This window comes from Apis laboriosa, unplaced genomic scaffold, assembly GCF_014066325.1.
Source record: "Apis laboriosa isolate Shangri-la unplaced genomic scaffold, ASM1406632v1 scaffold149_cov153, whole genome shotgun sequence".
Lineage (NCBI taxonomy): Eukaryota > Metazoa > Arthropoda > Insecta > Hymenoptera > Apidae > Apis > Apis laboriosa.
The window spans coordinates 540112-551897 of record NW_025221797.1 but is presented as its reverse complement, the minus strand read 5'-3'; the positions used below and the strand labels follow the sequence as shown (position 1 = coordinate 551897).

The window sequence follows — 11786 nt, the reverse complement described above, 5'->3', positions numbered from 1 at the left end:
TATAATTATAATAACAAAAGAATCAAAAGAATTAAATTGCACTTCATTTTTTTTTTTTTTTGCTTAAATTTGTTATTTATTTGCTTGCAAATTAATATTTTTTTTTAGTGCGATTGTTCTGTATAGTAAATCATAACATTAAGTACTTTATGCACAGTATAAAATGTAAATAAATTACTTAAGATTAAAATCTATACAGTATATCACATTGAAAGATACAAAAATCTACTTTGATTCCTACATGTTATTCTTCTATACTATTTAGGCAGTAAAATGGAAATGTAAAGCAATTTCAGAAAAAGAGCACCTTCATAATAAATTAAATTTTTTTTGTTGTGTCATGAAATTTTATATATGTATATGATTACCTAACATTACTTGATGTTATTTTGCAATGCTGTATAATATATAATTTATATAATTAAAACTTTTTATACATTTAAAAAAAAATTTATATGAATAATATTAATTTTAAATAATATTAATATATAATATATTTATATATAATATAATATATAAATATGTTATTAATTAATAAATAAATATAAGATATATATAAGAGATATACATATAACGCGATTAAATGAAATATTTTTAAAACTTTGCAACTAAAGGAAAAATTTGTTAAATTTATTGATATCGAAAAAACATTTTAATGAAACAACAATTATTCTATATCATCTTCTATATCATTTCTTTTACCCTGTCTAATTCAAAAGCAACCTATTGATGTGAAATTTATTTAAATATTGGAATATCATTTGAGTTTTGTGATCACATATAGGAACCAAGAGAATAAAATATCTCTTATAATTTACATTTAATAAAATGTTTCTTCCATCCAATTTTAAAAATTTCTCTAAAAAAGAAAATTTTACATTAAAATACAAAAAATTGCAAAAAAAATATTATAATCAATAATACTCATTAAAATTAAAAAATTTTAAAAATTACCTCAACAAAATCATCTGTTCTCCTAACATTGGCAGGATAATAATCAACAATTAAAGGGCGCGGTCTTTGACCAATACCAGATGGCTGTTGTAATCCACATGCCTGTTCCTCATTTGTAATTACACTCACTAAGGTACTCACTACTTTTTCATCGAGTTGCGACATAGCTTTATTCGGCGTTTTCATACGTCTCAAAAATAAAGCATTCCATTTTTGCCTTAGATGTAAAAAAAATCTGGCAGTTTCTGGATCAAGTTTAAATACTACCCAATCATCAAGTTTAAAAATCGTTCCTTCATTACTTTCATCAACTTCAGAATCTGATTCACTTTCTGGTACAGCTATAAATAAAAAATTATAACATTAAAATATTAAAATAATGTTATAATATATTAAAGAGCTAAACACTCACATTCAGCTTCATAGATTACATCTACTGATAATCTTGCTGGTCCACAAAACAAAGCTACTGTTAATGGATTTACCAAAGTAACCATTTTAACATGACAAAATCGTCCTGTACGACTCATTTCTTCATAAAGTAACCAATCACAAGGTAAAGCTTCTACATTAGCTGCATATGTTTGAGTAGATGTCATTCTTGGTGATTTAGGATAATCTCTTAAGGTGGATGATGGATGAAAAAATACTTTCACTTCTTTCCTATAAAATTAATCAAATGATAATTAAATATATGAATAAGTATTATATTATATCAAAATCTTATATAAAAAAATTTAAAAAGCAACACACTGTGTTCTTAATTGCAAGTGTTCTCTGTCTACTCTTATTAAATTTGGATATAAACCAGCAGTTAAAGCTGCCTTCACAACTGCCCAATTTTCAGAATTAGAATTTAAATCTCTAATATCTCCTGGACCCCTTGCTCTAACAAATCCAGATGCGCGAAGCTGACCAAGAAGTTGGGTACGCATTCCAACTACCATTTCCATAACAGCAGCAGAAATAAAATTTTGTTCACAAAATATACGTTCTTTTCCACCTGCACGTGCATTTTGCCAACCTTGAAAAGCACGTAAAACTGCCATATGATCAGAATATGTATTGGTTGCAAATCTTTTACGAGCAGCAGTTGCAGCTCGTTTTTGTGATGGTTGAAACGGTAATACAAATGGATCTCTGGAAATTATTTTTCAAAATAATATTTTTTTTTTATTACATACATGCAAAAAATTATAAACTTTTACTTACTTGTATGCTAAACTACATACAATTGTTAAGACTGGGTCTAAACATTTCAAAACAACAGCATATAATAACATTTTTCCAAGTCGTGGTTCAATTGGTAAATCAAGTAAATGACTTCCTAATTCAGTAAGATCTTCCCACGGATCTAATGCATCAATAGTTTTTAATAATTGAACTGCATTTCTTGTTACTACATTAGAAGGTGGTTCTAATGCTCGATCTAAAAATTCTGCAATAGGTGTATTTCCTGCAGCTAAATGTTTTGTGTACAAACATAATTCTTGTAATGGTGATCTTAAAATTTCAGGAGTTTGATAAGGCTCCATGCTATTATATCGAACTGACGAAAATAAACGATAACAAATGCCTTTTCTACATCTTCCAGCTCTACCTTTACGTTGTTTTGCACAAGCTTGAGAAATCCAATTAGATTTAAGTGTACATACTCCTGATAATGCATCAAATGATTTTTCTTTGACTTTTCCCGAATCAATAACATATACTACATCATCAATTGTAATACTTGTTTCAGCTATATTTGTTGAAAGAATAATTTTACGGGTTCCTACAGGACTTGGTTTAAACACTTTTTTCTGATCACATGTTTGCATATTTGAATGAAGTACATATAAATTATACCGTAAACCCTTATTCATTTCTTTTTCTTCATTATTTATTTTTTCCCTCATAGTTACAATATCATCATATCCTGGCAAAAATACTAAAAGAGAACCAGGAGGCATCTTTAAATGAATGTGCAAAATTAAATGTAAAAGAAGATCATAATTGATTTTATCATCATTAAATGTATGTTGATATACATCTAATAAAAATTTATCTTCTTCTGGAAGTGAAATATCTTTAGCATGTGCTTTTGTTTCATCCTGTACTGTACAATCATAAGTTTTCATATATGCTTCTATTAACTCAGCACATTCAGTTTGATTCATATTTTTTGCCCAATCTAATGCAGTCCATTCATTGGCTGCTCGTAGATTTAAATTTGCACCTAAATTTAAAAGCTGTTCGGTAGTATTTATACATCCTTTACCCGCAGCTACCATAAGTGGAGTTACAAGTGTTGTGGAATGTTGATAATCTACCGAGACATTTTCAGAAAGTATGAAATATAAAAGTTGTGCAAAATTATCTTCGCCTCCACGTAACCATGCGTCCGAAATGCTTTTATCCATTTCTTCTGCTAACCATGGTTCTAATTTTACTTTTTCTGGAACTGGTTCATTTTGCTGTGCTAATATTGGTGCAGGTAATATGCATCTTTCATTCATAGCATTTGATCCTGATTGTTGAGGTTTATATTGAGTCCAGGTTTCTAAAATTTTATGTTGATCTTTCTTATTTATAAACTCTTTTCTCTTTGAAAGCATTTCTTTTGTCATATAACCTGTCATTTTTAAGACATCTTCAAGAAAATATGTGTCAACATCATATGATCTACCCAAGACATTTATAACTGCGCATTTGTTAAAATATTTTACAAAAATGTTAACGTCTAATGTGGCGCTCATAAGTACAAGTTTAAGAGATTTATGTTTTTGTAATGCATCTTTTAAAGCTATTAGAAGAAAATCACAAAATCTATCACGTTCATGAACTTCATCTACAATGACATGTGTGACAGTACTCAGAGCAGAATCACCTGCCATAAGTGTTCTAAGAAGTACACCATTTGTGCAATATGTTAAAAGAGTTTTTGGAGCAACTCTACTTTCAAGTCTTATTTGATATCCAAATGTTTGACCAATTTTTTCATCTCTTTCAAATGCTACTCTTTCAGCTACTGAAACAGCTGACAGTCTTCTTGGTTGAGTACAAATAATTCTGCAAGGTTGTTGTCTTTGTTGGCAATGTTCAAGAATAAATTGAGGGACTTGAGTAGTTTTACCACTACCTGTTTCACCTCCTATTATAACTACTTGATTATTATTTAATGCATCAAGAATATCTTCTCTAAAGTTAAAAATTGGGAGAGCTTTGCGATAATTCAATACATCAAAATTAGTTTTCAATTGTGGTATTTGAGGCACACTATTATTTAATCGTCCCATTGCTTTTGTATTTGTATTTACTGAAACTAAAAATTATAAATTATAAGTATATATATATATATATGTTTGTAAAATATATCTATAATATAATATATTAAAAATCTAATTTAATATTTATAATATTAGTACCATCTGTATTAGGAGGTCGTTCTCTTTCAATTGGTGGTAATAAATCTTGACATTCTTTATGATTTAATGGAAAAGCTTGTAATAAATTATATATACTTTGTCTTGATGATTTCTGTAATTTTATTACAGCATCAGCTTGAACTATAGTTGAACCTTCTCTTTTGTACACAGTTAAAAAACGATTTGTACCTTTACTATTAAAAAAAAAAAATTTATATTTATTTTCTGTTTTAATAAAATATTTGTATTATTTTCAAACTTACCCTCTACTTTTAGATTTTAATCCAAGTTCATATGCTAATTTATGAATGTAAGCTCTTTCCTCTGCAGTATATGAAGATGGAAATTCTAATTCTTTTTGATCAGGAGTTTCTAATAACTTTTTTAATGTTAAATTTACTGCAATTCTAGTATCTTCCCCAATAAGAGGAGTTTTCTTATGACGATTTCTACGTGGCATTGTATATCTAATAAGTATATCTAAAAAACAAACAGTAAATTTTTTACACAAATTTTTTTTAAACTTTTCTTAAATTTTTCTTAAAAAAATATAATTTTAAAATATAAATATTTTAAAATTTCCTTAAAGTTTATTTTGTATTTTTGTTTTGTTTTTATTTTGAAATAGAAAATAATTTTCATTTAAACAAACTAAATTTTATATGATTTTAATATATCATATACATATATAATAATAAAATAAAATAAAATAACAATTATATAATTTAATAAACAAATATTATTATAATTATTACATAATTGAAATTAAACATAAGTGTAATTATAATATTATTTTAACTGCATTAAATAAGATCTAAATAAGATTCGAAAAAAATGCATGTAATTTTATATTTATATATTTTGTTTAACTCACATAATTTCGATGATCCTGTAAATGTACATGAATTGTATTAATATATGATGTTTAAATAGTTAGTTATTAAAGTAATAGCTATTTATCTTGAAATATTAAATTTATAACTACATATGTATATTATAATATTCGTAGAAATTTCTGAAAATTATTTTTAATAAAAACACGCCATATCTGAATGATGACCTGTAATAAACACAGCAAATAATATTTACGTCCTTTTTGATTATGAGAAATACTCCCTCTACTTGAATGTATAAAATTACTTAGAATAGCTTGTATCGATATAAACCATATTCTACTAGTTTCACGGTCGAATCATACTTCAATGTACCCATGTGAACGAAATATCAACAAAGTTAATCTATTTGAACAATAGAGTGCGTTATAATCGTTTTTCAGAAAAGATCCGCAAAACAGTGAAAGCAGGCACACGGTTAAATACTGTTCCAGTAAACAATATGGCCGGTTTAGTTTGGTGCGCGGGTTATGTCGTCTGTATCGTATTTTCCAAGTGTTTATTGTGCTTCATCAAGGATTAGTGGTTTTCGGTAAGTTTATATTTTCTAAGAAACATAATCTAATGTAGAAAAGTCAAATGTTTAAGATTTACGGCAACAGATTTTGTACATGATGATTGACGATTAAGAGTATGCCTTTCCATCAATTACTGTCTGACTGTTAAAAATATCGGTAAAATCTTGTAAAGATTTTTGATCTATATCTTGTAAATTCATATGTGCTTGCATATCGTTTGCAATTTTAAATAATAAAAATTAGGTAATAATAAGTAAAATATATATTTTAAAAAATTTCTACATGAATATGAACGACAGTTGAGATTTTAAAATTTGCGATGTGAACGAAATCGTCAAACTTTTTCATCTCCGTATTTACGTGAATTATATTAAGCAAGTCAATCTATTATTTGTTTCTTACGTTATTCATAAATTTGACTAAAGTTTCGATTTTCTATTGCTACTTTTTCTATAAGTTTAACGATAAAGATTAAACTTCCTGACAACGTAAGCGAAGCAACAGGTTTTTTGCTGAGAACTGCCGATGACCTCCCATTTTAGTACTCACTTAAATATTTTAGTTGTATATTTACGTCGTTTTTATTAATTTATATATGCAGATCTTTCAAATTATATAAAATCAGTATATAAAATTAATTATTCAAAAAATTTAAAGAAACTCTAAATTTTAAATAAACAATTGAACTGTCAGATTTCGTTCTTTTCATATCGATATGTAATTATTAAATTTTTTGATTATATATAATTTCTCAATATACTGAAGTTATTATTATTAATGAATAATAACCATAGTTATTATTCATTAATAATATATTTTTTTCAATGTGCTATATAATTAATAAATTTTATAATAACTAATATTTAAAAAATTAAGATTTAATACATTATTTAAAAGTAAATGTTTGTTGTCTTCTTAATAGAACTAAAATAATATATGATTTAGTATATGAAATGGAATGAATATGAATATCATGAATATATTATTATGACTAAGAAAATAGTATATCATATATCTAAAAATAAATAATACATTCAAATATTAAATATCAAGCTATTATCAATAAAAATTTGTAAAAATTAGAAAATTAATAAAATAAAATATGTATGATATATATATATAATATATCAAAAATTATAAAATATTGTTTTATTATTTATAATATTAAATATCGTTAATCATCATTATATCAATTATGAAATTATAATATGAAAATATATTCAAAGTATAACATAATAAAAATCATAATAAATCTATAATGTCAAAAAAAATATATAATCAAATTGCTCGAATATTCATGTATACTATTTGCGCATGCGTACAAAATATAGTCAAGATCCAAATTTAAGGTTCGTTGAAAAGCACAGCGGGTATATAAAATATTTATTAATGTGCATGTCAACATAACGTATATAATAAATAAATAATAATAATGATTATAATCAGTGATCATAATCATATTTATATAATATCATTATGTTAATTTATTTATTGTGGATGTTATGTTTGTTTTATAACCTTTAAAATACATAAATTCTTTAAAAATTTATGCCAATTATTTAAATATCGTGAATGAAAATGCAGTAATAACAAAAAACAAAACTAAATAAGAAAAACAAATTAATGTAGATAAAGGATAGAGAAAAAAAGACAAAGAAGGCATCCGAATTATTTTAGGGAAAGTTCGTATGTTTGTTGTTCGAGACTCGGAGGCCACGTTCGTTGTCGTTCATTCAGAAATTACGTAAGTTAACATCGTATCTGCTCGTTGCGCTTGTCTACTAGTTAATGCTCGGGCAAACGCTAAAGATTCTCATTGATTGGAGCTTGAAAAGGTGGCGCGGCAAAGTACTCGGCCGTCCAACAATCGTCGTCGGTAAAATAAACATCGGATCAAACAAACTGATACGCGAACGAACGATCTAATTGGATTGAGCGCACGCATGTATTTCTAATTGACCACCTATATGCTATGTTTCATGATGTTTCGTCCATGGTGGTCGCGCCTCATTGCAATTCAATTGGTTCGATTAATCGACAAAGAAAAAGAGAATGAATATGTATCTAGATTTCTTTCATTGTTGAATCGATACTGTTCTGATATTGATACTGTTTGAATTGCATTTTAAGCAGCAGATAATTCGACAAAGAAAATTTATCTGTTTTTGATCATTTTTGCTTTAAAATTGATCTTTCGAAAGATTTAGTCAACTTTCTTCTTTTTTTTAATTTTATTCGATATTTTCGTGATTTTTATATATATTACTTTTAAAATAGATGTATAAAATACATACTAATAATTTTGAAATATTTATTTGTAAGTTTTAATATTAAATAATAAATAAGAACAAATTCTTATTTACATATTTGTATGAAATATTTATATTTCATTAATACTAATGCATTAATACTGTGAGAGTTAATAGTTAAATATTTGTATGAAATTTAAATATATAATCTAATATTTAAAATGTATTATGTTTATAAAGGATGAATTTTAATTTTCATTTTTTTAATTATATTTTTAAAAGCATAAATTTACATAAATTCACAATTTACCAATAATTTTTCAATATTAAATGGTTAGAAGAAAATTTAAAAACAATAATTTTCACATTTAAATTAGAATAATTTCTATTATTAAATAATTCATGAACGATGCATTAATACTATATAATACATTGCTTTTTTTGAATTTACATTTTCAACTTTGATCATTATACTTCAATATTGAATACAGATCACGTTGTTTTTCTCATCGAATAATACTTTTATTTAACATTCTCATAGCATCGAAATGCAAATATATGTTTAAAGTCTAATTTAATCGTAATTAAACTTTCCATAAGTTCTTAAACTTTTCTGATATATTCTAAAGCTTATAGTATAGATGATATTTTTTTAACAACAATATTGGAGATAAATTAAAATTATCCAGCATGTTTACATTATATCATATTGATATAATTATTTTTCCAAATATATTTTTTTAAATAACGTTATATAAATATTATTTTATTATTATTAGCCTGATCAGAACTCAAATTATTAATTTTTTTAGATTTAAGAAAATTTTGTTTTTTCTTGATATGGATTAATGACACTCATCCATTGGAACAGACTTAGCGGAATTAGAATTCAGACTCAAACAGTTATAACAGTGAACATAATAATAAGTAAAAATTAAATAAAATATTATAAAAACCAAAGAATTTTTCAAATTATAGGTAGTAAAATTTCAATTATCTGAACCCGTTATAAGAGGCAAACAATTATAACAGGATTTTATCAATTTTTTCCATGTTCTATGATTCTTCTTTCAAATAATGGGAATTCACATTCAAATAAGTGCATTCAATTGAAAGTTCAATCTTACATATTATTTAATGATACCAAGTGAGAATCAGTAATGAATATTTTCATCATTCAAATTCATATAATTTTGATAGAAAACAAAAAATAAAATAATATAATATAATATAAATATACAAATTTATTCAATCAAATATACAATAAATTCAATCAAATTTATTATATGATTGTTTAAAATTTAAGTTTTAATTTAATTCACATTTACTTGTAGAACTTGCAAGGTGATCCTTTCTCCTATGAAGTCCGGTCTGTGTCAATCGACCTTGGATTCAGAACGTCACGTGTATTTTCACTTGTTTGAGCGTTCATATATCCCTGCATGTTATGTAAATCTTGTCATATTTTTCGATGCATCGGAATATATACTTATAACTATTACTATTATATTTCTTCTGAATCATCTACAAGTATGCCACCTACTAATTTCACAGTATTGGTTATATCGTTATGAATAATTTATAGTTAATGTTATGATCTCGATACAGATTGATTATAATCGATAAACAGTCTCAAGAATTTATAGTTAAATTTCTCTTTGATCGTTCATGCTAAAATAGTGATATTTGTATTTGATTACTTGATAAAAATACTGATTGATAACTAAAAATACTTAAAATATTTTAAAATAATTATATTATTATTTCTGATTTCTGTAATAAAAATGATGAATCAACTTAATACGTGCTTCTAATATTTTGAGAAGATATATAAAATAATTAATAATAGGATATAGATATAACTATAATATGAGTAAATATATAGAAATGTAGGTAAACTTTTTTTCAGAAATTTCTCTTTTCTTTTCTTGGATTATATAGTTTAATTAATTTATTTATTTCATAAATTTTTCCATAAAATTAAACATAGATGTAATACATAGTTGAATACCAATTCTTGATTTTTTTTATTATTTTTTATACAAAAGTTATATAAAAAAGATATATTTGCTTCCTTATGTAAATCAATAACTGAGCAAGAGAATAATTATATTAAAAAAATTAATAATATTATTTCTGAACGATTTACGAGTCAATTTAAAAAAATAAAATATGCAAAGAAAAAAGAAAGAAGAAGAAAAAAAGATATATTAATGTTTTATATATAAACTAATTATTAGTTCGTCTTTTATCTAATCTCGATCGCATGAAAATAATAAAGCTTTGCGTTAACGATCGTATGGTAACCTCAGGTCACACTCATCGATCCTCCTACGCAGAGCTTGTAAATAATGGAGACATTCACGTGACTTATTCACATAGTATACCAATGTACACTTTGCAGTCGATTTACATACTTCGTCGTCGATTTCAAGTGACGAAATCGACTGATATTCAAATTTCAACTATGTTCGACATTGTCCATTAATTTTTATTTAACAATAACTTAGATAGGATTGAATCTGCAAATCGTCAGTTATTCATAGAATCATCTTTTCTTCATATGCAAAAATATGTAAAATTATTTCTATGATTTAAAGTTTTAATTAAGTTTTTTTGCATACCTTTTTTAAATATATTTTTTAATTTTTATTTTTATCACATTATTAATTAATTATATTTTAATTTTATATCCTTAAATGAATATATAAGATGATATTTACAATATAAATTAATGAATTAAGAAATGATATTTTTTTCTTTTAATTTATTTCAAATTATTTATTTATAATTCTTTAACTAAACTTGTTGAAATTGTTAAATATCAAAAATTACTTAAAACAAAATTGAAATTCAAGTAACAATATCAGAATGGATGCAACAACATTCAATGAATTGAATGAAAATGAAAATTGCAATTGATGATCGATGATTAATGGTCTCTTAATTTTGTGATTGATATTCAATGATAGTCGATGGTAATTGATAATCAGCGCATGATCCTTCTCATACTGTAATACTTTATCGTTCAATGAATTTTATATATAAATTACAAAAGAATAAAGATTAAGACAACGAAATATGGATGTTCAACAATTTGTTACAAAGTTATTGAAAAAAATTTGTTTTATTATTATAAGAAAATGAAAATTCTAATTTTCTGAGAAGCTCTTCAACTACGAATATTTTAAGTTAAAACGAAGTAAAGTCGAAGTTATGATTGTTAGTCTAGCGTGTATTAACAGATTCACTGTTGATCTGTTTATCTATTATAAGTTTATATTACTTCATACTAGATGCTGATGGATAACTTTCAGACAAAAATTCTATTCTTATTTTGAGAAGTTTTAGCGTTAGTTTAGAATTTTTATCGAATTACGAAATTTCTATTATAAAGGAAATCGTGAAGAGGAAACCATGGATAGAAATTTAAGAATTTTATTAATTTTTTATTAATTTTTCTATATTAGAGTAATTTTTAAATAATTAGCAAAGTTAGTTCCAGTGAAATTTCATCTTTTCCACGTGATTTTATTGTATAGTTTTTTTCTTCTAACTGAAAGTAATTCCCAATATAATTTAACATTTAATTAAAATCCTTTTTTCTTTATTACAAGATAGAAACTATATATTTTGAATTGCATCAAAATTTTTTTCCTAAAATAAATAATTGAAAAATTATACATTATTTTTACAATAAGAATGCAAATCAATATTTTAAAATTTAAAAAAAATCATAAAATTGTAAAGTTGTTTAACAGAATA

The 11786-nt window shown here is 24.7% G+C and overlaps 2 protein-coding genes across 2 annotated transcripts in view; one reads left to right on the top strand and one right to left on the bottom strand.

Moving 5' to 3' along the window:
* Window positions 1-592: 592 nt before the first annotated feature.
* On the bottom strand, window positions 593-5429 carry LOC122710492 (3'-5' RNA helicase YTHDC2-like). Its single transcript, XM_043928380.1, has 8 exons — window positions 5236-5429; window positions 4625-4841; window positions 4362-4555; window positions 2167-4258; window positions 1708-2094; window positions 1367-1617; window positions 955-1295; window positions 593-859 (listed from the first exon to the last, which is right to left on the bottom strand). Exons 2-8 carry the CDS (start codon window positions 4819-4821, stop codon window positions 848-850), a joined length of 3474 nt encoding a protein of 1157 aa, XP_043784315.1. The 5' UTR covers window positions 4822-4841; window positions 5236-5429; the 3' UTR covers window positions 593-847.
* Window positions 5430-5687: 258 nt separating this feature from the next.
* Window positions 5688-11786, top strand: part of LOC122710491 (phospholipid-transporting ATPase ID) — a 61805-nt gene continuing 55706 nt past the window's right edge. The window contains exon 1 of the mRNA XM_043928377.1: window positions 5688-5786. The gene's annotated coding sequence lies outside the window, so the exon portion shown is untranslated. The remainder of the gene's footprint in view (window positions 5787-11786) is intronic.

Bases quoted from the DNA above. Each gene is read 5' to 3' on its own strand.
- LOC122710492 (XM_043928380.1), bottom strand. From the start codon at position 4,821: ATGCCACGTAGAAATCGTCATAAGAAAACTCCTCTTATTGGGGAAGAT. The intron at 2,095-2,166 runs GTAAGTAAAAGT...AATAATTTCCAG, and splicing joins GTATGTAGTTTAGCATACAA to AGATCCATTTGTATTACCGT. The intron at 1,296-1,366 runs GTGAGTGTTTAG...TTTTATTTATAG, and splicing joins TGTAATCTATGAAGCTGAAT to CTGTACCAGAAAGTGAATCA.